At 42.2% G+C, this 27767-nt stretch overlaps 1 protein-coding gene across 1 annotated transcript in view; it reads left to right on the forward strand.

The window, feature by feature from the left end:
* The window catches only part of LOC124621812 (B-box type zinc finger protein ncl-1-like), a 151022-nt gene that overhangs the window by 92599 nt on the left and 30656 nt on the right, over nucleotides 1–27767 (forward strand). The window contains exons 8-10 of the mRNA XM_047147251.1: nucleotides 889–1224; nucleotides 6355–6538; nucleotides 14876–15010. Coding sequence (XP_047003207.1) covers nucleotides 889–1224; nucleotides 6355–6538; nucleotides 14876–15010 — 655 coding nt within the window. The remainder of the gene's footprint in view (nucleotides 1–888; nucleotides 1225–6354; nucleotides 6539–14875; nucleotides 15011–27767) is intronic.

Genomic DNA, 27767 nt, shown 5'->3' on the forward strand with positions numbered 1-27767 from the left:
CCAAGTTTCCATCACTTCTGACAGATAACGTGGCTGCAGGACAGTTTCAAAATGGCGTTTGTAGGTGATGTGTGTTACAAGCAATGTTCCATCATTGAATTTCTCACTGCAGAGAAAGAAACTGTGGGGAATATTGGCTGGCTGGTGTGGCCGTGCGGTTCTAGGCGCTTCAGTCTGGAACCGCGTGACCGCTACCTTTGCAGGTTCGAATTCTGCCTCGGGCATGGATGTGTGTGATGTCCTTAGGTTAGTCAGGTTTAAGTAGTTCTAAGTTCTAGGGGACTGACGACCACAGATGTTAAGTCCCATAGTGCTCAGAGCCATTTGAACCATTTTTGGGGAATATTCACAAACACTTTTGCAAAGTCTATGGAGCATCAGCTGTCTACAGAAGTACAGTTAGTCGCTGGACATGGAGGGTGAGGTCATCGGAAGGTGGTTTGGTGGAGCTCAACAATTTGCAGCAGTCGAGGAGACCATCCACAGCTGTCACATATGACACACCTGACCTAGCCCCCTCAGACTTGCACGTGTTTGGACCATTGAAGGATGCCATTCGTAGACGTCAGTTTGGGGAAGATGAGGTGGTGATACACACATTAAAGCACTGGCTCCGCCACCAGGACAAGGATTGGTGCCGCCAGGGTATACTCGCCCTTGTTTTGCATTGGAGGAAGGCCATAGAATGGGATGGAGATTATGTGGAAAAATAGGGTGTTTAGATAAAACACCATTCTTTTCTTTAGTGTATGTACTTCTCATTATGTTCAATAAAGAATTGTTGAAGAAAAAAATACAGTGCATTACTTTCTGTGCAACCCTCGTATTTGCTTGATAATGTTTCTAACTATTAGACATTAACAGTGAAAAATATGGAATTCTTTTCAGGCTACTTTTGGAACATTTACTACAGAGGTTGTATCCACATCAAAGGAACTATCGCCGCCAGCGACCTTGCCAGCACCAGTGCCATTGACTCTAAATAATGTGATGGCAGCAGCAGGAATGGGCTTGGTGACAGGTTGCCCAACAACAGTTACCACTACAAGTAGCCCTGTTTCAATTCATTCATCATTTGATGGTGAATTGGCAACTAACTTCACAATGGCCACAAATGTTCTCAACCAAGATGTTGCCCCAGTTGTGCCTCCAAGTACATTACATGGATTTACAAGTATTCAGGAATACAATCTGCAACAGTTGGCAAGCCTTGCAGAGAAAGAGGTTTGTATAATTCATTACGGTCTCAAATTATCTGGTCTGTGTATGGAAATTGCAAACTGTGTTAACATCTGTGTGTTGCCAGTTTCTGTGTGCTTGAATTGTCTTGGAAAGCATTCGTGGCAATTGCCCTACTGCTCTGTTAAACAGTTCTGTTTGAAGGTTATTTAGAGGAGGGAGAGAGAGAGAGAGAGAGAGAGAGAGAGAGAGAGAGAGAGAGTGTGTGTGTGTGTGTGTGTGTGTGTGTGGTGAGTGAAATGTATGCGGAGTGTTATATTACCGTGTGATTCCTTTCTATATACTTAAGTGGTGGTGGCAAGTGTCTGAAGGTGTTCGTCTGCAGTGTAACCATGTATGGAAGTAAAACATGGATGCTAAATAGTTTAGACAATAAGATAATAGAAGCTTTTGAAATGTCGTGCTACGGAAGAATAGCTAATGAGGAGGTATTGAATAAAATTGGGGAGACAAGAAATTTGTGGCACAACTTGACTAAAGAAGGTATTTGTTGCATTCTGAGACATCAAGGGACACCAGTTTAGTACTGGAGGGAAGTGTGGCGGGTAAAACTCGTAGAGGGAGACAAGAGTTGAATACAGTAAGAAGATTCAGAAGGATGTGTAGGTTGCAGTAGTTATTCTGAGATGAAGAGGCTTGTACAGGATAGAGTAGCATGAAGAGGAAAACAATCTTCGGACTGAAGACTACCCCCACCACCACCATGATTCATTCACAACAAATTTGCTTGTATTAAGTCTTCTCAGTAAAATAATAGTATGAGTTTATAGTTTTAAACACTGCTGTGAGCCAGCAACAAAAAAAGATTTGTATTACACAGCCAACCGTTTGGCTGTATTTATGAATCGTATACATGAGTTTTAGTAAAGAAAGGCCATTAAACATTTTGTTTTTGTTGCAACTGTTAGCAGGGTATTCTCTACTCGGGGGGTGAGGGTGGGGGGAGGGGTGGGGGGCAGCTCTAAAAGCGCTTCTTATTCCTAGTTAACATACACTGAGAAAAGAAAGTACTATTAAGATGGTCTAACTTGAAGGCGACTTACGAAACATGTACATTGTTTCACAACAAGACAGTCTGCAACCAAGAGGAATTTCACAAATATTTACTTTCATCACAAAAATATATTATCATCAGTTTTACTTTATATGTGCTTCTGAACTGAAGAGTACTTGCCACATTCTTTTAGTAATGCAGTCTGAAAACAGGGCTAGTTCCACTCAAATTTTTCAGCTTTCTCTGTCAGTACTAAAAGTTTTTGTGATTACTATAAACAAAAAGAGGCTCTTTCTTTCATTCAAAGGTTAATTCCAGCAAGGCTCCCTGGTTTTGTCATTGTTAGATCAATGGCTACATTGACTGGTTCAGTAAACAATCTATACAATTTCAGTAAATGTAACTTACCACATAATTGTCGTGTGATTATTAATCATTGTCCAGCATTCATTTATTTTTAAAGGAATGTTTAATGCTAAAGAATTATGACTTTTTTGAGAACAAAAATCTCCTCTCTAAAAATCCACATGAATTCTGCAGACATATATCTTGTGAAACTCTACTCACTTTGTTCGTCAGAGATCCATGGCACTGTAGGCATTGGCGTTCAGGGTGATGCTGTTTTTCCACACTCCTGTTTAATGAAAAAAATGAGCTTATTGAGTATCAGACCGGATTTGTGAGTGGATGCAAGACTTCTTTTCATATAGAACTCAACATGTCACTCATAATGGAACAAAATTATCAGATTTAAAAATAATTTCCTATGTACCTCAAGGAAGTGTGATAAGACCATTATTGTTTACATGCATATAAATGATTTAGTTGAAAGTGCCGGATGCGCTTTAAAACTGTTCGCAGATCAAGAGTTTGTACATAAGAATGTAGCAATGCCGGAAGGCAGTATCAGTTTGCAGAATAACCTGCAGAGGTTTGATGAATGTTTGTAGGCCCTGGCCATTGATCATGACTGTAAATAAATGTAACACATTGAACGTACATGGGAAAAGAAAGTCACCAGTGTAGAACTACACTGTTAATTGGGAAACAGCTGGAAACAGTATCAAATGTAAAGTGTCTAGGAGTAATTATTCAGAGCAAACTTAAGTGGAATAAATTAATGCCTCCTGATAGCAGCTGAATAATTTAAATTCTAGTGTGGTCACCAGTAGGCACCTACACCCCGTACAAACGTGTACTATTTGATGATGTAGATTATATTGATGTTTTACCGTACGTGGTAAGTGTCACTTGTGTGTGTTTATTTATTAGTATCCCATTTATTTATTATGAGTACTTCTCATTTTGTGAGTTTCAGAAATAATCTGCAGAGAACTGAGAGATGGTTCAGTAAACAATCTTTACAATTTCAGTATATGGCACGTACCACGTAATTATCATGTGAATATTAATCATTGTTCTTCATTCATTTATTTTGCCTCAGGGCAGATCTGTTCATGGCAGCTAGCCAAAACTTGTAATCGGTATTAGAAATAATAATGTGTGGCCAGGACTGAAAAATTTACGTTTGCTCAAGTGGAATAACAGAAAAAGAAGCAGCCAGATTGTGATTCATAGGAAGAATCTTACGCAAATGTAACTCATACACAAATGAAGTGGCTTATAAAGTGCTTGTTCAACCAGTTCTTGAATATTGTTCATAAATATGGGGTCCTTACGAGGTAGTACTGATAGAAGAGGTAGAGAAGATCAAATGAAGACTGGTGTGTTTATCACTGGATTGTCTAGTCAGAGTGAGAGCATTACCGAGATACTCAACAAACTCCATTGACAGACATTACAAGAGGCATTGCGCTTAGCAGAGGTTTACTATTGAAATTTCAAGAGAGCACTTTCAGGATGAGTTGACAACATATTACGTCCTCCCACATACATCTCACATACTGGCTACAATGGGAAAATTAAAGAAATTAGAACCAATACAGAGGCTTACCAATAATCATACTTTCCATGCACCATTTGCGTGTGAAATGGGGAAGGGGGTAATCAGTCAGTGGCACCAGAAGTATCCTCCACAACACACCATTAGGTGGCCTGTGGAGTATGATGTAGATGTAGATGATATTGACATAAAGGAATTAGAAGACTGTGATATCTGAAGCAGAGAATGATACAACTGCATCCTGTTCTTTGTTCTGTAGGCAGCTGTGGCAATACTATTAACATACAAACTCTTGCAATTCGTATTCACATATATTAAAATTTTGTAGATCAGTTTAATCTATTCGTTAGCTGGAACTTTGATGGACATACATATTCCCTGCCTGAATTTTCCTCTAATGAAGTCAGACCGTGTAATTCACATTCTATTGACTACGAACCTAGAGGCTGCATTTTAATACAATTTACCGTGTCATAATGTGATACATTCACTTTGGTACAGCTTTCTATTGTAATTAGTGAAATCAATTGTTAATTTGGTCCTCAATGTAATAAACTTTACTTTGTGTACTTACAAATACATTGAAGAGAAATATTGGGAGATTCACTTATTTTATGTTATTAGTGAAACACAAAACAGGAGTCAGAACATACAGTGGAAGTCCAAACGATGGAATGTCCTTGAATAGGCTTTATGTAACTTAGTTAAAGCTTCTGGTAATAGTGTAAGTGGCAGTTGTTAATGCAATTGAAACAGTGAATGACTTGGACATCAAGTGATCAAGTCTCAGTGGTTTTTTTTTTTTTTTTTTTTTTTTTTTTTTTTTTTTTTTTTTTTTTTTTTTTTTTTTTTTCACTCCTCAAATTAAATTTGAAGTTATGATTAAGAAATCTGGGTAGGAGGAGGAAGAGGAGGAGGACAGCAGATGTTATGTGTGGTTGATCTATGATTGGTTTGAGTCCTGTTAAATTAAAAATTGACACAACAGTGAAGATGTGAAGAGAGAAAACTGTGATTTAGACCGAGCAATGTGATGCAGTGGAGTCTCATTTGGGAGGAATGAGATTAAAAGTTCAGCTATTACACAGCTATAGCCTTTTGGTTTCTTACATGCCCTTTGTTGCTCATTGAAGTACTATTGGGTTCAAACTGGCTGCAAAGTAATTTATAGTAGCTTTACTTCATGAAGCACACATTTTAAGCCAAGATCTTGTTTTAGAATTGGAAGGTGCATGCCTGTTCAAGATGGTGTTCACTATGTGTGTGTATGGCTGTGCATGCTTGGAATTGCATTTCAGTTTATTCCAAAAGAACAATTAGGATTTTTGTAATAAATCTTAGCATAGCTCTGGTTTATTTGAAATATTTTAATTACACTAATGTTCATAAATTCATCTGTTGAGTGTACTGTGAGGGTTTGGTAAGATTATCCATTGTAGTACTACAGTTTTGCGAATAACTGCTGTACTATACTATTCCACCCCTGTATGTCCACCCTTTCTCATATTCTCATCCAGAAGTTTCATTGCACTTTACCAAAGTTTGTGCTATTGTCTCTTAAGGCATAATATGACATGGTTTTACTTACAAGAAATTTTTCCTTGATGAAGGAGAAAGGAGTATGATATAATTCCCTGCATTTGATGGTAAGAGACTAACTGTAATGAGATTTGAATGTTGAGATTTGTCAATGTTTGAAGACAAGGAGGAGGGGGGGGGGGTGTATGTATGTTAAGGTTCAACATACCATTGACAACAAGGTCATTAAGAGACAGAACAGAAGCTCAGATTTCGGAAGAAAATTGTTTGTGCCCATTTCAAAGGAACCATCCTATTATCCACACGAAGAATATTATGGAAACAATGGACAATGTAAATCTGGGTGGCTGGAAGGGAATTGTAGCTGCTTTCCTCCTGAGTACAGTGCCTTGCCACTGAGCTACTTTGCTCAGTTCAGTGATTGGGTTGTGAAACGTGTTTCCAAAATGTGAGAAAGACAAAACCACCATTTGACATACTTGCGCTTGTGTGGTATATAGTTAGAAACTACACAGTGTTTAAAGTTTAGGTATCTTCTCTTTCTTGGAGTTACGCATTGTAATATCGACATATGCATTTTTGGTAAGTAGGAAGGCTGTGCATGAAATCATGTTTGTTTGTTTGTTTGTTTTGTTGGTCTATCAAACTGTTTGTATTAAAGAAGATGCTAATTTTTCAGGTTGCAGTCGGTGCCTCTGCAGTAAATGTAACTAGTACTCATCCGCCTGCTAGCTCAAATCCGAGCCCTACTCCATCATTCACATTAGCAGATCTGTTCTCTGGTGATTTCAGTTCAACAAACAATGCAATCAATAATCTTCAAGCGCTTGCAAAATTGGGGAGTGTCACACTCAACAACCAAGGTAGGTTTTTCTCAAGTTCCATGTTCAGTAAATTTGAAGTGGAAACAAACAGAGGGATGTTACAGAACTGTTCGGAGGTGTAGCTACTACTCCACTTCCACAAATTACATTGCATAATTACAGGCAAAGCTTGTTTTTTTTCATCCCTGTGTTTTTCGTCTCATCAATTGAAAGACATGCACGCTTCATTTCATCATCATATCTCATCAATGCAACTATCTTAGGCAATAAATTTGCAACAAAAGGCATTAATTACCCAAGGTAAAGCAATACATCTCTGTAGAACTAACATTAGCAATAGGCTCCATGACACTAGTTAAACAAGCTGAGCTACCCCCTCCTCCCCCCTGGTTCACTCTTACTTGCCATGAGCCCGCCAGTTGCTCACTGCTTGGACGTGCATATGAGTGAGCAAACTTGCACAAGCAGATCAGTGAACAGGCTGGACTTAGAGAATGTGGAAGGTAAGTGGCTAGGTTGATGTTAAATCTAGCCGGGATTAATGAAGTGTGCTGGCAGGAAGAACAGTATTTTTCTCAGGTGAATACTTGATTTTAAACTCCAAATCAAATAGCGATATTGCAGGAGAGCGTCTAATGATGATCAAGAAAATTTTAATGTGGGCGATCTACAAAAAAACGTAGTGAAGAGATACTCATAGCTAAAATATGCATTAAGTCACGACCCATCAAACTAGTACAATTTTGTATGGCTGCTCACAAGATGGAAAAACATATTTGATGAAATAATAATTCTGATATTGTTATATGATGAAATAAGTTATTCAGTATAATCAAACAATGGCAAATCCAAGATGGAATAACAGCAATATGGAAAGGGTGGATTACTACTCACCACATAGGGGAGGCATTGAGTCACAGAAGACACGATGATGAAGACTAACTTTCTCTCTTTCTTTCTTGCACATGTGTTTTAGTTCTGAAATACATTATCTTTACTACATGGTGAGTAGTTACTTTTATTCCTTCTATTATTTGAATTCCACCTAGGATTTCCATTATGTTTGTGTACTGTCTTATTTATTATATTGAGACTTTTAAATATGTGTACAGAGCATTTAATTAAAGTTTGTTCTTCAGTGGTATCAAAAAACTAAATGAGGTGAAGTGATAGCATATTAGTGTAACTCCCTCTCTTGTTAATATGCAGTATGCAGAAGCTATTTTGTTTGTCGCGACATGCTCTGTAGTTCTGTTGAGCTACGTCACTGTTGACTACTACATAAATAAATTAGTCCAAGTGAAGTAACTCTTATTTATTATAACTCACAAAGTGCCTTGACATGAACACTGGTACACAATATTCCATAAAGACACGAGATTAGTCGTGACAAGTTATCACTTCCATCAGTAATGTCCTCCAAAGACTAAGTTCACATAGGCACTGCATCATTAGTGCTGTAGTGTCGGTCAATTGTCCACTACACTCCCAGGTAACTTCATAATTGCGATGGTAGTCTGTAGAACATGACTGTTGACTGTAGAATGAGACACTCGAAATTCAGCTGTGTTATAACTTGACGTAGGTGGCAGTATGGGAGCTGCGTGATTGGCTGTGTTGTCTGTGATAACGAGTTCATTGCCTCTGGCTCTCCTGGCCGGATGGTGTCATCATTGTCCTTTGTTAATGTCTGTGGGAGATGTGACGAAGTTCCTTTGTCGATGGCGACCTCTGTTGATCAGTCGCCGTGACTTGTTTTGTGATATGGGAAGGAATGTACCCAGTAGGAGGTGCCAGAGAATTCAACATCCCCTCCCCAGTCACGAGAGAGGAGGTGAAGCCTCTGTCAGCCATTAGGGTTGTGGACGATGTCCATCTGCATCTTGGGCCTCTTTGTTGTCACTGACGAGGTCTGTGTCTGTTAACTCAGGAACTAGCAGGGTGTCTTGAGGTGGTAAATTGTGCGCCACTATCTGTCACGATGGTGAGGGGAAGTACTTCCACTGTGAAAATATGGTTCGGTGCTCTGACAGTTTGGGACATCCCTGTACTGTGCATTTATCAACATAAGAATAACTTGTGGAAGTTTCTACCAGAATGAGCCAATAACTTTTGGGAGGCTTGTACCAGGATGAGCGAATTAGTCCCAAGAAAGGGACAGCACATCATCTACATCTACGTGATTACTCTGCTTTCACAATTAAGTGCCTGGCAGAGGGTTCAATGAACCACCTTCAAGCTGTCTCTCTACTGTTCCACTCTCGAACAGAGCGCTGGGAGAAATGAGCACTTAAATTTTTCTGTGCGAGCCCTGATTTCTCTTATTTTATTGTGATGATCATATTTCCCTATGTAGTTGGGTGCCAACAGATTGTTTTCACAATTGGAGGTGAAAACTGGTGATTGAAATTTCATGAGAAGACTCTGTTGCAACGAAAAACGCCTTTGGTTTAATGATTGCCCCCCCAATTCATGTATCATGTCTGTGACACCATCTCCCCTATTTTGCGATAGTACAAAACGAGCTACCCATTTCATTTGAACCTTTTCGATGTCATCCGTCAGTTCCACCTGCTGCAGATCCCATACTGCACAGCAGTACTCCAGAATAGGGTGGACAAGTGTAGTGTAAGCAGTCTCTTTAGTAGATCTGTTGCACCTCTAAGTGTTCTGCCAATGAATCGCAGTTTTTGGTTTGCTCTACCCACAACTTTGCCTTCGTGATTGTTCCAATTTAGCTTATTTGTAATTGTAATCCCTAAGAATTAGTTGAATTTGCAGCTTTCAGATTTGTGTGACTTACCCCGTAATCGAAATTTAGTAGATTTCTTTTAGTACTCAAGTGAATAACTCGCACTTTTCTTTATTCAGGGTCAGTTGCCACTTTTTGCACCATATAGATATCTTATCTAAATCATTTTGCAATTCATTTTGATCATCTGATGACTTTACAAGATGATAAATGACAACATCATCTACAAATAATCTAAGAGGGCTTCTCAGATTGTCTCCTGTGTTGTTAATATAGATCAGGAACAATAGAGGGCCTATAACACTTCCTTGGGGAACGCCGGATATTACTTCTGTTTTACTCTATGACTTTCCATTTATTACTATGAACTGTGATCTTTCTGACAGGAAATCATGAATCTAGTCGCACAACTGAGGTGATATTCCATAGGCATGTGGTTTGGTTAGAAGATGCTTGAAAGGAATGATGTCGAAAGCCTTCTGGAAATCTAAAAATATGGAATCAATTTGACATCTCCTGTCGATAGCACTCATTACTTCATGAGTATAAAGAGCTAGTTGTGTTTCGCAAGAACGATATTTTCTGATTCTGTGTTGACTATGTGTCAATAAATCATTTTCTACGAGGTACTTCATAATGTTCGAATACAGTATATGTTTCAAAACCTTACTGCAAATCGACATTAGTGTTATGGGCCTGTAATTCAGTGGATTACTTCTACTTCCCTTTTTCGATATTGGTGTGACTTGAGCAATTTTCCAGTCTTTGGGTACGAATCTTTGTGTGAGCAGGCGGTTGTATGTAATTGCTAAATATGGAGCTATTGTATCAGCATACTCTGAGAGGAACCTGACTGGTATGCAATCTGGATGGGATTTATTAAGTGATTTAATCTGCTTTGCTACACCAAGGATATCTACTTATGTGGTTCTCATCTTGGCAGTTGTTCTTGATTGGAATTCAGGAATATTTACTTTGTCTTGTTTAGTGAAGGAGTTTCGGAAGACCGTGTTTAATAACTCTGCTTTAGTGGCACTGTTGTAAGTGACTTCACCATTGTTATCGCACAGAATCTCTTTGGGTTTTCTGCCAGATTCCGAGACAGATGTTCATAGTGGAAATTATTAAAAGCATCTCACTTTGAAGCATATGCTATATTTGAAACTTCTGCAAACTTTGCCAATCTTGGGGATTTTTCGTTCTTTTAAAATTTGGCATGCTTTTTTCGTTGCTTCTGCAACAGCGATCTGACCAGTTTCGTGTACCATGGGGGATCAGTACCATCTCTTATTAATTTATGTGGTATATATCTCTCAATTGGTGTCAATACTATCTCTTTGAAATAATTCCACACCTTTTCTATGCTTACGTTATCAAATCGGAAGTCTAGATGTATCAATTCCAAGACTCCATTAGCCTAGGCCAGGGGAAATATGCTCTTAAGGGCATTGCCTGGTACTTGGAGTGGTGTGTGCAGGCCTTCCGGTACGTGTGTTGTTGAGCCATATGTTTGGCCATTAAAATGCCAGTGTCAGTGGTGCAGTAGCTTGAGGACATGTGCTCTGAAAGCTACTGCAACAACCACCCACAACTCGTCTCCCATGGAAGATGTTGACTCTCTAGTAAAGTGATAGAACTGCTAGGATATTCCAAAAATGTGTGAACTTGGAGTGGGTCAAGGTTGTCCTTGACATAGGCCGTGTTGACACTGGGACAAACATCAAGACATGCGTTAAATGAATCATTCCCTCCCACCAGCATGGTGTTTCTATGGTTGGATGATGTCCGGAGCTTATCTCATAATAAAAGATTGATGGAAAGGAGAATAAAAAACATGACCAGGGGTTTATGGTCTGTCTGCAGTAGGAATTTTCTCCCTTAGATGTCGTTATGGAATATTTGATGAGAAAAGTGAAGGGCAGGGCTTCTCTGTCAACTTCAGAGTAGCTGCACAGAGCCGTGTCAGCATTTTGGACATGAACACTATTGGCTTATTTGCCATCCCTGTCCTGTGCGACAACACTGTCCCGATCTGCATGTTGCAAGGATCCGCAACCACAGTCAGAGGCTTGTGGGGGTTGTAGTACACCAAATGTTCGGAGTCCAGGACTCACTCAAATGCCCGTTGACCTTCAGAAGACCAGTCCCTGCATTTGTCTTTCAGTAGTAATTTGTGAAGGGGCTGTTTGATTGTGGCCACCACTGATAGGAACTTCTGGTAATATTCGACTTGCTCTAAGACAGAACGGAGTTGATTCTTGTTAGTGGGACCTGGGAGTCGGGCAATGGCCGGGAAGTATTTGGTTATGGGGCAGGTACTCAATTTCATTGTGGAAAAAAGAGCACTTGTCTGATGTAAGTTGTATAGCAGTGGATCCAAGTTGTCTAGGTGCTCATCAAACTGTAATTACAGACGCTCTCTTACCAAAATGCAGAACACAAAAACTTTATGCCCAAAAGTCATCATTTTGTGTATGTGGTGCTGCATCAGGGAAAACAACATAACAGTTCTCATGCATGCCCTTGTCTAAAATTGTTTGAGGTACTCTTTGTGAGCTTGAACCAACACTCCGGTCAGGGTGCATGTGCCCCTGGACAATGGGAAAAACCCAGAAATTTTTTTGTCCAGGAAAAACTCTGTAATTCTTTAGAATTTCGGGAATTTTTGGTTTTCAGTTAAATTTTTATAATTTTGACTGGTAAGAAATGAGATTCTAACAAAGACTTTTACTTCAGCTGACTACTGCAGAATAATACTACAGCAATAAAATATAAACGAGAGAATACACCAAAATAAAACTTGAATTGCAAAGAAAATGCGCCATTTACAAAAAAAAAAAAAACAAAACAGTGTACACACAAGCACCTGCAAACAGCAAAATGCATCAAGGGCTGTAGGACAGAGACTATGCAGTACTGCTCTCAAGGAATGTGACTTCACAACTGTTTACATTTCTATCAGGTCACGAGAAAATATGTGAATGGTGCATTGAGAAGTGTTACTTTCAAAGTAAATTTCCTTTTAAGCAAGGTGAATTAATATTATGTGCGAGAATGTGCGATGAATTTCTGAAATAGAGTTTTTTTAACTCTCATTTGACACTTAAAGAGAACCAGCCGTTTGGAAAAATCGTGGGCTCAGAAGACCAGCCATTTATGCCATTATTCAAAATTTTTTGAATTTGTTTCCTGAAGTGAAGTGCCGGGAAGTTGTAAAGTATATTGTCGCTTAACTTGGAAAACATGTATTTTCACCCAGGAAAAAGTGTATTTTTAAATGGAAAACCCATGATTTTTTTTTCTTGTCTGCGTACACACTCTTACAATGCTTACAGTTGTTGCTATTAACATTTATAAGAGGGACATTCTTTTATGGACACCACGTATTCTGCTACATAAATGGCGGTGGAAAGGCAAGAATTCCTACGTATTAGCACTGGAAATGTCTTTAGACCTCCATTCTTCTCCTCGAAAAACTGCAGATATAAATCCTATCTGTTCTTAGTAGTCAAGAAAAACCCCTTTTACTTAGTTGCTGCAGAGATGAATTTTTGGAAAGTTCTTCTGAAAATACTTTGTAACCATGTTCTGCTTATGTGCCCAGCAATGAAAAAGGCTTAAATGGTTTCCTATAACTGTTTTCAGAGAGATGACATGTTCCTTCATGTACCTAGCACCATCATTTATAATATGCTTTACATTGCCATCTTAATTATTATAGTCTCCTAAAGCATGAGCACGTTGTGTTGACTTCATTTTGTCGAGAGCCTGTACACGCGCAACAAGAAGTTTTTGATCTTTTCATGCCCAAACTGTCTCCAGCAACACAGTAAAAATATGACAGTCTCTTTTGTCAGTGGTCTCATTAGCGAACACAACATTGTTGCCAGTTAGTTGCTGCATCACTTCGTCCTTTCATTGTTTCTGTATTGAAGGGATAACCGTTACCTTCTTTATTTTGACTCATGGAATGTCACCAGCAATGTTAAGAAAAACCACTGCTAGCATACTTAAACTGAATCTGTATTTAAAAAAAAAAAAAAAAAAACTTCATTAAATGTGCAGTGGCAAATTGAAAACTATAATTTGATTATCGTACTGTTTACTGTCAGTAACTGCAACTTAACTTCAATGAATTTGTTCATCCTGTGATGAAAAATCTTCGTTTTCTAGTTTGTGCAATGGGTTATAATCTTTCAAAGATATTTCCATGGTGCTTTGAGCCAGATATTCACAGTTGCTTAACTACTTCTTGGGCAGTTTAAAGCCGCTGCTAATTGAAGATCACTGCTTTATCTGCACGATGCATCTCTTTGATCTGACACTCTGTTGTCACCAAACTATTACAAAATGTGTGGACATATATATGAGTCATCTTATCATAAGTTGTGAACACGAATTAAAAATTGGGATTAAAGCTAACTTTATGCATGACAGACATACTTTTTGATCATACTGTGGTGTGGCAATTCTGGCCAACACAGTGCTGTGGTAAGCACAAACCACTAAACTTGAATTCACTTTTAGATGTGGTTTGTGCTTGCCACATTAATGTGAAATTTTCCTGTCCTTGCGTATATCACAAAACGACAATATTTCTGTATAAATGCGTGTCTTCATGGCTGATATACACTGGTTAACTTTCCTTGAGCTTCCAACCATGTAAAGTGATTAAAAACTCAGATGAAATTAAGTTTGAAAATGCTTTGTGTGCATACTTGTTTGAGAATCATAGTTTTGTTGGACAGTAGAAGAAGAAATCTTATTGAAAGTGAAAGTGTAAATTTTAATCAGTTTTTGTGTCCCATTTAATTTCTGTGAAGCAATCCGTGTCATGGGAATAAGATAATGTATAAGGACCATAATGAGCACTTTAACAATAAAATAAAATGCTGTCCAACAACATGAAGATTTAGCAAAACTTAATATGAAATTAAACTAGTAATTTGACCTTATTTTTAATCTACATTGCCCTTTCCGATACGGCTTCTGAACTTTATTATTCTCGTATTTCTTTCTGCATTTTGGGAGCTGTAACAAAAAACTGAGAGCATTCATTCTGATTTTCAAAGCACATGTGAGTGACTGCATGTCGACTGTTTGTAGGGTGTGTGTACCCATCAGTGCGCAGACATGTCAGTATTACTGTCAGCTGATCATTGTACCATTTTCTGGTAGTAGTGCAGTCAAAATATGATAAATGCAGTTTCATGGACTGTTTAACAGTTAGACTAAAAGTTATCTGTTCATTCCTCGTATAACATTCAGTCTCTGTGCGTGGCATATCCTGGAAGGTGATTTGTCAATTAGCATTGGACGTAGCTTGACAAAAATTACATCCGTCTTTGAATAGTTGAAGGGATTACGTTGTTAAACTGTCCAAATATTCATGAACTAGTACACTTCTTTAAGCTTGTAAGGAAAATGTCAGTGCTCTGCATTATTGCAGATAATTTGCTTTTAATAACTTTATTTGTTTAAAAGACAAAACAAGGAAGACAGCTAATGTTGCAACCCCATTTTCACTTTTTTGTTCTAATTAGTATATGGGAACACATTTACTTTGCTTAGAAAAGATCATATACATAAACATCATTCTGACATACTATCGTGCATATTTTCAGGGCAGATAGTGGTTACAGGAGACCCTGCAGTAAGCCTGGTGGATCCACTAACCACAGCAACAGCTGCAGCTGCTGCAGCAACTCACAGCTCTACCCCTACACCACCACCAGCAACTCTCGGAGCTCTGCTTAATGGTAGGTTGCATTGGTTACGTTCTGATTTCATGACACAGTGTCTGAAGAGAACTAGCTGTGCATTACAAATACATTTACAGTTGAGTTATCTGTTCCAGAATATAATCAGGACTGTGATAGGAGATGTTAGAAAAGAAACCCCAGCTGTATCAGAATGTGGTCGTATTTTTCTTACTAATGAAAATTTACACACATTTTGTGACTAGCATTGATAATTTAGTCTGCAGCTGTAAACATTGAAGCAAGCGAAAGTCAGTTTTCTGAGGTTGCTTTTTGTCCACTTTGCTCAGGGCTTTTTGTGCTATCACCTTTCTGACCTCCCCCCACCCCAGTGGCTCACCACTCTTTGGTGAGTTTGTGCTTGGCTACCATGGGGCCCCAGCCTTTGCAGCGTCTCTTCAATTTCTGTGCTGCACATCTATCCTGCTGTCATTTTTCCCCTCCCTAGGGGAACATGTATGGGATATTTTTGGAAATGTATTCTGAAGGTTCGATAGCCTGGCATCAGAACAGTACATTTTCTGTTTTTTCCTTCTTTCTTCATTCTCCATCTCATACCCTTCCTCTGCTTAGGAGTTGAGGTTCCTCTGTTTTTCTTCTTCCTCCCTGTGCACTCCTGAAAGCTGGCCCACATGTGTGACACATAACAGGTCACTGGGTAACTCATAATTCCCAGTGTTTGGTTGACAGGTAGAGTTTGCACGTATCCCCTGGTATAGGCCAGGTCCAGGGAGGGGTTATTTCCTCAGCTGTGACCTTCCCAGTTCGCCAATTGGTCCCTGAGGTGTGAACAGTCACCTAAAGCGAGTGAGTCCCATTCTGAGAGGGGGCCCCTAAGTTGGAAGGAGCGTGTCATCAGAGGCACTGGCAATCTTCTACTTCTCTCTCTCTCCCCCCGCCCTCTCCCCCCGCCCTCTCCCCCCGCCCTCTCCCCCCGCCCTCTCCCCCCGCCCTCTCCCCCCCCCCCCCGCCCTCTCCCCCCCCCGCCCTCCCCCCCCGCCCTCCCCCCCCCCGCCCTCTCCCACCCCCACCCTCTCCCCCCCCCCCCGCCCTCTCCCCCCCCGCCCTCTCCCCCCCCCGCCCTCTCCCCCCCCCCCGCCCTCCCCCCCCCCCGCCCTCTCCCCCCCCGCCCTCTCCCCCCCCCCGCCCTCTCCCCCCCCGCCCTCTCCCCCCCGCCCTCTCCCCCCCGCCCTCTCCCCCCCGCCCTCTCCCCCCCGCCCTCTTCCCCCCCGCCCTCTCCCCCCCGCCCTCTTCCCCCCCGCCCCCTCCCCCCCCGCCCCCTCCCCCCCCGCCCCCTCCCCCCCCCGCCCCCTCTTCCCCCCCGCCCTCTCCCCCCCCGCCCTCTCCCCCCCGCCCTCTCCCCCCCGCCCTCTCCCCCCCGCCCTCTCCCCCCCGCCCTCCCCCCCGCCCTCTCCCCCCCCCCGCCCTCTCCCCCCCCGCCCTCTCCCCCCCCCCCCCCGCCCTCTCCCCCCCCGCCCTCCCCCCCCCCCCGCCCTCTCCCCCCCCCCCCCGCCCTCTCCCCCCCCCCGCCCTCCCCCCCCGCCCTCTCCCCCCCCGCCCTCTCTCCCCCCCGCCCTCTCCCCCCCCCCCCCGCCCTCTCCCCCCCCCCCCCGCCCTCTCCCCCCCCCCCCCGCCCTCTCCCCCCCCCGCCCTCTCCCCCCCCCGCCCTCTCTCTCCCCCCGCCCTCTCTCTCTCCCCCCGCCCTCTCTCCCTCCTCCCCCTCCCCCCTCTCCTCCCCCCCTCTCCCTAGTAAGCCACACACCTCCATCCCAGTCTCTGTCTATTAAATGTGAACAGAATGAGGTTAAAAATTCAAAGACTCTGCCGGTCACACCTTGGTTCCTCGTGGTATTATGTACTGAAGTAGGTCAGTTCTTTGCTACAGTTAATCTCTTTATTATTCAGAAAGGTGTAGATGCAGTTGCTGGCACTGTGAAATCTTACTCCCGTCTACATAATGGGACTTTTCTTTTGGAAACCAATGGTGATTTTCAAACCCAACAAGTGCTTACAGCTTCTGTCCTCCACGGCAATCCTTTTCTTGTCGAGACCCATTGAATGCTGAATTCCTCGCATGTTATTATTTACTCTTGGCTGCTTGCTGATATTGAGTGAGGGAGAAATTCAAACTTACCTCCCTGATCAGGGAGTCACTGCAGTGCATTTGGTAATGAAAATACCTTAATTCCGATGCACACACTGTTTCTCACTTTTGATCGAGTAGTGCTTCCATCAAAGATCAAAGCAGGCTATGAAGTCATCACAGTACAATTGTACATTCCCAACTCGAACTGTTGCTATCAGTGTCAACGTTACAACCGCACTCAAATATCGTGTAAAAGTACCGCAATATGTTAATTGTGGTAGGGATGCTAATGAGGGCGATTGCCTGCCTCCTCCTCCTAGCTGTATCAGTTGTTTCGGACAGCATGCTGCCTCATCCCGAGAATGTTCTGTGTATCTCAGTGAGCGGACCACTCAGGAGATCCATGTGAAGGAAAAAAGTTGGTAATCATACCGCTCTCAAGTTGTTGGCTAGTCGAAAACCCTGTGGTTTACCAATTGGCACTTACAGTACTGTTCTTGCTATGCCTCTCTCCACGAACGACATGGCCACACAGACTTGAAACCTCAAATTCAGCACTGCAATTATGAAATAGCTAAGTTTCATGGTAGCATCCCCATCTCCTTCTCTTCCAGCTGTGCACCAAGCCACCAAGTCTTCACCCCCGGTGGCGAAATCCCCCACTTCACAATCGGCAGGCCAAAAAGACAAAAGAAACAATCCCATGAAGCCTTCTTACGTCCCTCCAGCCAACAAGCATCTGATTCTTCACCTGCCAGTCACAAAGGCTCCAAAAAATTGAACAAAGACAAATGGTCTTCTCCTTTGCAGACTTGGATGTCCTCTTCAGCGGAGTCGCCGTGTGATACCCAAGCCGACCAACCTCCGTTTCACCATTGTGCACCGCCAACTGTTTTTCTGCGATGTAATCTGCAGGCTGACCCAGGGAGAATGTCAATGACTCCTTAGATCCCATGGAACAGGATCCTCCAACCTCTGTGCCCTGTAGCGGTGAGTGTTCGAAGGCTAGCACTCAGCAGCCACTGAGATGACAACTTTTTTTTTTTTTTTTTTTTTTTTTTTTTTCCCCCTTGCCCTGTCATGTCTCCCCCCAAGTGGAACATCACAACTTTAAATCCTACAAGGAGGAATTATGATTACTCTTGGAATCAGTGTCCGCTTGTTTTCTTCCTCCAGGAAACAAAATTGTGTCCTTGCAACTGCTTTGACTTCCTGCATTCCTTTCCAGTCTGCTTTGACCCCCCCCCCCCCCCCCCCCCCCCCCCCCCCGCCGTGAGAATGGCATTCCATCTCAGGGGGGTGTTGTGCTGCTCTTCCACCATGATGTTCATAGTCAAACCATCTCACTGAATACCTGGCTATGAGCCACTGCAGTCTGCATTTTCCTTCCTCGCTTGAAATTTTGTCTTTTCAACGTCTACATCTGTCCATCATTTGCTGTCATAGGGCAGACTTCCTCAAGCTTATTCCTCAACTCCTTTGCCCCTTTTTGCTACTAAGTGACTTTAATGCACGCCGTCCTCTCTGGGGCTCTTCCAGAACCTGTCCGAGAGTTGCCCTCTTTGCTGACAACTCAACCTCATTTGTTGTAACACTGGAGCACCTACATTGCTTTCAGACTCAACACACATCTGTTCCTGTTTGGACTTCTCGTTGCGCACTGCCCAGCTTGCCTGTCATCTTGAGTGGTTTGTTCTCTCAGACACGTACTCGTGCGACCATTTCCTGTGTGCTGTCCTTTTGCTGACCTACCCCATCTTCATGTAAAACCATCTGGCAGCTTTCTAAGGCCAACTGGAGGCTTTACTCCTCCATGGTGACCGTTGTTGAACAACATTTCCCCAGTTGTGATGACCAAGTAGAATACCTTACAAACTTTATTCTTACTGCATCAGAACGTTCCATTCCTCGTACTTCATCTTTATCGTGCGAGTGTCCAGGACCCTTATGTAGACTAGGGCATGCCGCAATGCAATCCGTGTGCAGAGATGTGCTCTCCATGTTTTTTAACTGCCATCCTACAATGGGGAGCTGTATTTATTACAAACAGTTGCTTGTGCAGTGTCATCACGTTCTTCAGGATAGCAAGAAAGCTCACTGGATTTCATTTACTAGTTATTCTAACGTTCCATTCCCTCTCCATCATGTGGACCAGCCTCCAGTGGCTCTCTGGGACCAAGGTTCATTCCCCAATATCCGGTCTGACCATTGCAGATGATATACCGTGGAACCCCATTGCTATCTCCAATGCCTTAGGCCGCTATTTTGTGGAGATTTTGAGCTATACCCACTATCACTCGAGCTTCCTCCAACAGAAACAAGGGGAGGTGGCTCGGGTTATAGACTCGTGAAAGCTACAATTCTGCTTTTACTCTGAGGGAGCTAGAGCGGTCTTCCGCCCCAAGGCCGGACGATGTTCACAGTCAGATGTTGCAGCACCTTTCTCTTACGAGCAAGCACTTTCTCTTTCATATGTAAAGTTGCATATGGCATGCTTCCCAGATGCTGGCTTGTAGCCACTGTCATACCCATACCTAAGCCCGGTAAGGACAAACACCTTTCCTATAGCCACCTCTCCATTTTTCTTGCCAGATGTTTTTGTAAGGTGATGGAATGTATGATTCATGCCCAGCTGGTATGGTGGCTCGAGTCTCACAGTGTACTAACCACTGCACAATGTGAATTTCGAGCATGCTGCTCTGCAGTTGACCATCTTGTCACTTTGTCAACCCATGTCATGAACAGTTTTCTGTGGAAATGCCAGACTGTGGCAGTGTTTTTTGATTTGGAGAAACCCTATGACACCTGCTGGAGAACTGGTATCCTCTGTACATTCTACACACAGGGCTTCCGAGGCCACCTGCCCTATTTCTTTCAGGCATTTTTAAAAGGCAGAGTTTTCAAGGTACATGTTGGTTGTGCTTTGTCGGACACCTTTATCCAGGAAAATGGGGTGCCTTAGGGCTCCCTCCTGAGTGTCGTCTTCTTTGCTGTAGCCATTAACCCTATTATGGCATGTCTCCTGCCAGGCAACTCAAGCTCCCTTTCTGCCGACGATTTTGCAATCTATTGCAGTTCTCCAGAGACTTGTCAACTTGAGCCGCGTCTTCAGTTATGTCTTGATCACATTTGCTTGTGAAGCATCAACAATGGCTTTTGTTTTTCCACTGACAAAACCATTTGTATAAATTTATAGCAGTGCAGTGTATTTCTTGCACTGTCTTTACATCTTGCGCCTGTTGCTCTTCCATTCACTGAAACTACAAAATCCCTGCGGCTCATGCCAGATAGGAAAATTTCTTGGTCCTCCTGCGTGTCTTACCTGACCTCCTGCTTTACCTGCTCCCTCAATGTTCTACGTGTCTTAAGTGGTACTTCCTGGGGAGTGGACGGACCACCCTCCTCCATGTGTGCCGATCCCTTGACCGTTCAAAATGATATTATGGATGTTTAGTCTATGCATCTGGACATCCGTCCACCTTATGCCTTCTAAATACAATCCATCATTGTGGAATTAGTTAGGTGTCAGGTTTCTTTTACATTAGCTCAGTTCAAATTCTCTGTGCAGAAGCTGCTGAACTACCACTGTCATAGCAGTGTGATGTTCTACTCAGCAGATATACATCCGTTTGTTTGCATGCCCTGCAACCCATCGTATGCCTCCTCCTTCAGTGACTCCTTTTATTGCCAGTATTGGGCATGTCCCTCTTCTCTGTTACCTCCTGCAGTTTGCTTTTGGCTATTGCTCCAGCAGCTTAACCTCACGCTGCCTGCCACTTTCACGATGGGTGTGAACCCTTCATCACCTTGGTTTTGTGCAGTGGCCCATGTTCATCTTGGACTTCATTTGCTTCCTAAGGAAACAGCGTAAGAATTGATCTATCGCTGTAAGTTCCTTGATCTTCGTGTGGACTTAGTGATAGTACATCACTGAACACTGATGGCTCTCGGACTGACCATAGTGTCGGGTGTGCCTTCTTCAGTGCCACAGATGATTTTTGGTATCAGCATGCAGAACACTGCTCAGTATTTACAGCAGAGCTCTTTGCCATCAGGCCACGCAATACATCCACTCCAATTCTCTCAGTGCCCTTCAGGGTCTTTGTGTGCTGTACTCAGTCCATCACTTATTGCAATGGGTCCAGGAAAGCTTCCACTTGATCACTCTTGAGGGAGCCACTGTGATGTTTGTGAGTTGCTGGTTGCATTGATCTGACAGGAAACGAGGCTGCTGACGCTGCTGCCAAGGCTGCTGTCCTCCTACCTTGACTCTTTAGTTCTTCCCTTACTTCCGGTGATCTCAGTGTTGCCATCTGTTAGGAGGTAATGTCACTTTGGTGTTACCACTGATCTTCCATTCATGGGAACAAGTTCCAGTGAATTAAACCTCTCCCAGGGGCTTGACCGGCATCATCTTGGCCCTCTTGCTGCGAGGAGATCATTTTAGCTAGGTTGTGGATAGGGCTCTGTCGTTTTAGCCATTGCCATTTGTTAAGTGGTGATCCCCCTCCACTTTGTGCTTATTGTCGTAAAAGTTAGATGGCTTGCAGTTTCCTGAACAAATGCCCCTTTTTAACCACTTATGTTTTAATGTATGTTTGCTGTCTGAGTTATCGGCTGTTTTAACGAACAACGAGTGGGCTCTCGACCGCATTTTACTTTTTATCTATCGTAGTAATATGGTGAAGGTCATTTAATTTGTAGTTGGAAGCTCTGTTGCCTCTGCAGTATACTTTGTAGACCTTTACCCAAGAGGAAGTCATTGCTTTTACCTGTATTTCCTTGGATTGATTGGGCTTACGTATAGTCGTTTCAACTCCTTTTCTGTATTAGTGTTCTAAGGGTGTGACGTGGGCGCGTATGACCTTGTTTTTGTGCCCTAAAACAAAACAAATTTTTCGGTTATTTAGTTGACTAGTATTCCACGTCAGGATTTTGTCTGTTGAAGAGTAACAAGGAAACCATATGGATTGGCCCTCCATGTTTATTTTCTTTGTTCTAATTGGATTTGTAGGTCACTGCTCAGACAGAAATTTCTTAAAGCAGTATAAGATGCTTCTTAGAAATGGTCAACTAATTGAGTTCAAAGATTTTTAGGTGCTCTGAAGATTTTGTGTGTGTGTGTGTGTGTGTGTGTGTGTGTGTGTTTGAAAAATAAAAAACTGAGCTTATCAGTGGATACGCCTGTATCTACAGCCATAGTGTTCTAGCCTTGTAATTGCGAAGTTTTTGGTTTGGTTCTTGCTAGGTACGACAATGTTCTTTCACTTTTGAGTGCTGTATTTATCAAAGTAAAATGTTATGTAACAAACAATGAACCATAATTCTGTAACAAGAATATTAACTACTGATCACACTAAAATACAAAAATTCTTTATAAATTAAAATTTGATACAAAAATGCGGAACTTCAAATTGAACTAAGACTATCTTATTTCTAGAGATAATGAACAGAATACATCTTTTTCACTTAACAATAACACATTCCAGATTTAAGTTCGAATTTTTAGTTTATTATGAAAATTAAAAATGTATCATTATTACGAAATTATTACTTACATTGTGTCAATCAACATTAAGTTTTATATTAATCTGGAAAAAAAGGGGTTGCACTTAGCAAGAATCAAGATAAGTGAGAGGTGCATGGTACTGATTTAGGAAATTGATGTCTATACACTGACCTTCAAATCATATACACTAAGTGATCAAGAGTATCCGGGCACCCCCAAAAACAAACATTTTTCATATTAGGTGCATTGTGCTGCCACCTACTGCTGGGTACTCCATATCACCGGCCTCAGTAGTCATTAGACATTGCTAGAGAGCAGAATGGGGTGCTCCACCCAACTTGTGGACTTGGAATGTGGTCAGGTGATTGGGTGTCATTTGTGTCATACATTTGTATGCGAGATTCTCACACTTCTAAACATCCCTAGGTCCACTGTTTCTGGTGTGATAGTGAAGTGGAAATGTGAAGAGACACGTACAGCACAAAAGCGTACAGGCCCACCTCATCTGTTGACTGACAGGGACTGCCGACCGTTTAAGAGGGTTGTAATGTGTAATAGGCAGACATCTATCCAGACCATCACACAGGAATTCCAAACTACATCAGGATCCACAGCAAGTACTGTGACAGTCTGATGGGAGGTGAGGAAACTTGGATTTCATGGTTGAGCGGCTGCTCACAAGCCAAACATCACGCCGGTAAGTGCCAAACGACGCCTTGCTTGGTGTAAGGAGCTAAATGGCTCTGAGGACTATGGGACTTAACATCTATGGTCATCAGTCCCAAGGAGCTAAACATTGGACAATTGAACAGTGGGAAAATGTTGTGTGGGGGTGTCGAATCACGGTACACAATGTGGCGATCCAATGGCAGGGTGTGGGTATGGCGAATGCACGGTGAACATCATCTACCAGCATGTGTAGTGTCATCAGTAAAATTTGGAGATAGTGATGTTAGGGTGTGGTTGTGTTTTCTTTGGAGGGGGCTTGCATCCCTTGTTGTTTTGTGTGGCACTATCTCAGCACAGACCTACATTAATGTTTTAAGCATCTTTTTGCCTCCCACTGTTGAAGAGCAATTCAGGGATGGGGCGATTTCATCTTTCAACATGATCGAGCACCTGTTCGTAACACACGGCCTGTGGTGGAGTGATTACACGACAATAACATCCCTGTAATGGACTGGCCTGCACAGAGTCCTGACTTGAATCCTATACAACACCTTGGGGATGTTTTGGAACGCCAACTTCGTGCCAGGTTTCACCGACAGGCATCGATACCTCTCCTCCGTGCAGCACTCTGAAGAATAGACTGCCATTCCACAAGAACCTTCCAGCACGCCATAGAACGTTTGCCTGGAGAGTGGAAGCTGTCATCAAGGCTACCTTGACATTTTTTAGTTCAGCTGTTGCAATGCAGTGTACCATTTGCTCATGCAGTGGGTCTTATTTGTTCACTACAAGCAAAACAGAACATAGATTTTCATGACACTGTCAACCAAAGTGTAATCGTAGGGATTGTGCCATGTTGTGGTTTAGAGTTAGAAGAGGGAGCTTTTTAATCCTAATAAAGCAGGGAATGAAGTACCAACTAAGTCCCTTCATGTTACATAAATTGTTCGAAGTATTGAAACAAGGTTATTAGAAGGAAAATTTTCTGTTGCAGGTTGTTGTTGTTGTTGTTGTGGTCTTCAGTCCTGAGACTGGTTTGATGCAGCTCTCCATGCTACGCTATCCTGTGCAAGCTTCTTAATCTCCCAGTACCTACTGCAACCTACATCCTTCTGAATCTGCTTAGTGTATTGATCTCTTGGTCTCCCTCTACGATTTTTACCCTCCACGCTGCCCTCCAATGCTAAATTTGTGATCCCTTGATGCCTCAAAACATGTCCTACCAACCGATCCCTTCTTCTAGCCAAGTTGTGCCACAAACTTCTCTTCTCCCCAATCCTATTCAATACCTCCTCATTAGTTACGTGATCTACCCATCTAATCTTCAGCATTCTTCTGTAGCACCACATTTCGAAAGCTTCTATTCTCTTCTTGTCCAAACTGGTTATCGTCCATGTTTCACTTCCATACATTGCTACACTCCATACAAATACTTTCAGAAACGACTTCCTGACACTTAAATCTATACTCGATGTTAATAAATTTCTCTTCTTCAGAAACGATTTCCTTGCCATTGCCAGTCTACATTTTATATCCTCTCCACTTCGACCATCATCAGTTATTTTACTCCCTAAATAGCAAAACTCCTTTACTACTTTAAGTGTCTCATTTCCTAATCTAATTCCCTCAGCATCACCCGATTTAATTTGACTACATTCCATTATCCTTGTTTTGCTTTTGTTGATGTTCATCTTATATCCTCCTTTCAAGACACCATCCATTCCATTCAACTGCTCTTCCAAGTCCTTTGCTGTCTCTGACAGAATTACAATGTCATCGGCGAACCTCAGAAAGTTTTTATTTCTTCTCCATGAATTTTAATACCTACTCCGAATTTTTCTTTTGTTTCCTTTACTGCTTGCTCAGTACACAGATTGAATAACATCAGGGACAGGCTACAACCCTGTCTCACTCCCTTCCCAACCACTGCTTCCCTTTCATATCCCTCGACTCTTATAACTGCCATCTGGTTTCTGTACAAATTGTAAATAGCCTTTCGCTCCCTGTATTTTACCCCTGCCACCTTCAGAATTTGAAAGAGAGTATTCCAGTTAACGTTGTCAAAAGCTTTCTCTAAGTCTACAAATGCTAGAAACGTAGGTTTGCCTTTTCTTAATCTTTCTTCTAAGATAAGTTGTAAGGTTAGTATTGCCTCACGTGTTCCAACATTTCTACGGAATCCAAACTGATCTTCCCCGAGGTCCGGTTCTACCAGTTTTTCCATTCGTCTGTAAAGAATTCGCATTAGTACTTTGCAGCTGTGACTTATTAAACTGATAGTTCGGTAATTTTCACATCTGTCAACAGCTGCTTTCTTTGGGATTGGAATTATTATATTCTTCTTGAAGTCTGTGGGTATTTCGCCTGTCTCATACATCTTGCTCACCAGATGGTAGAGCTTTGTCATGACTGGCTCTCCCAAGGCCGTCAGTGTTTCTAATGGAATGTTGTATACTCCCGGGGCCTTGTTTTGACTCAGGTCTTTCAGTGCTCTGTCAAACTCTTCACACAGTATCGTATCTCCCATTTCATCTTCATCTACATCCTCTTCCATTTCCATAATATTGTCCTCAAGTACATCACCCTTGTATAGACCCTCTATATACTCCTTCCACCTTTCTGCTTTCCCTTCTTTGCTTAGAACTGGGTTTCCATCTGAGCTCTTGATATTCATACAAGTGGCTCTCTTTTCTCCAAAGGTCTCTTTAATTTTCCTGTAGGCAGTATCTATCTTACCCCTAGTGAGATAAGCCTCTACATCCTTACATTTGTCCTCTAGCCATCCCTGCTTAGCCATTTTGCACTTCCTGTCGATCTCGTTTTTGAGACGTTTGTATTCGTTTTTGCCTGCTTCATTTACTGCATTTTTATATTTTCTCCTTTTGTCAATTAAATTCATTATTTCTTCTGTTACCCAAGGATTTCTATTAGCCCTCGTCTTTTTACCTACTTGATCCTTTGCTGCCTTCACTACTTCATCCCTCAAAGCTACCCATTCTTCTTCTACTGTATTTCTTTCCCCCATTCCTGTCAATTCTTCCCTTATGCTCTCCCTGAAACTCTCTACAACCTCTGGCTCTTTCAGTTTATCCAGGTCCCATCTCCTTAAATTCCCGCCTTTTTGCAGTTTCTTCAGTTTCAATCTGCAGTTCATAACCAATAGATTGTGGTCAGAATCCACATCTGCCCCCTGGAAATGTCTTACAATTTAAAACCTGGTTCCTAAATCTCTGTCTTACCATTATGTAATCTATCTGATACCTTTTAGTATCTCCAGGATTCTTCCAGGTATACAACCTTCTTTCATGATTCTTGAACAAAGTGTTAGCTATGATTAAGTTATGCTCTGTGCATAATTCTACAAGGCGGCTTCCTCTTTCATTTCTTCCCCCCAATCCATATTCACCTACTATGTTTCCTTCTCTCCCTTTTTTTACTGACGAATTCCAGTCACCCATGACTATTAAATTTTCGTCTCCCTTCACTACCTGAATAATTTCTTTTATCTCGTCATACATTTCATCAATTTCTTCATCATCTGCAGAGCTAGTTGGCATATAAACTTGTACTACTGTAGTAGGCATGGGCTTTGTGTCTATCTTGGCCACAATAATGCGTTCACTATGCTGTTTGTAGTAGCTAACCTGCACTCCTATTTTTTTATTCATTATTAAACCTACTCCTGCATTACCCCTATTTGATTTTGTATTTATAACCCTGTAATCACCTGACCAAAAGTCTTGTTCCTCCTGCCACCGAACTTCGCTAATTCCCACTATATCTAACTTTAACCTATCCATTTCCCTTTCTAAATTTTCTAGCCTACCTGCCCGATTAAGGGATCTGACATTCCACGCTCCGATCCGTAGAATGCCAATTTTCTTTCTCCTGATAATGACGTCCTCTTGAGTAGTCCCCACCCGGAGATCCGAATGGGGGACTATTTTACCTCCGGAATATTTTACCCAAGAGGACGCCATCATCATTTAATCATACAGTAAAGCTGCATGTCCTCGGGAAAAATTACGGCTGTAGTTTCCCCTTGCTTTCAGCCGTTCGCAGTACCAGCACAGCAAGGCCGTTTTGGTTAATGTTACCAGGCCAGATCAGCCAATTATCCAGACTGTTGCCCCTGCAACTACTAAAAAAGGCTGCTGCCCCTCTTCAGGAACCACATGTTTGTCTGGCCTCTCAACAGATACCCCTCCGTTGTGGTTGCACCTACGGTACGGCCATCTGTACTGCTGAGCCACGCAAGCCTCCCCACCAACGGCAAGGTCCATGGTTCATGGGGGGTTGCAGGTTCAGTGCTTAAAATTTGTCCGCTAAGACGTTCCTATTGCTCCTCCACCACCCTCAAGGAGCTCAAAACCAGCCATTTGCTTTAAGAACTTCAAGTTTGTATGCAGATTATGGGGAATTGTGCTTCACAAGAACTAGTAAACCTGTAGCATTTTATTGACATTTAACTCCCTCTACTTTTAGCTATGATT

The sequence above is a fragment of the Schistocerca americana genome, chromosome 7 (genome assembly GCF_021461395.2).
Source record: "Schistocerca americana isolate TAMUIC-IGC-003095 chromosome 7, iqSchAmer2.1, whole genome shotgun sequence".
Lineage (NCBI taxonomy): Eukaryota > Metazoa > Arthropoda > Insecta > Orthoptera > Acrididae > Schistocerca > Schistocerca americana.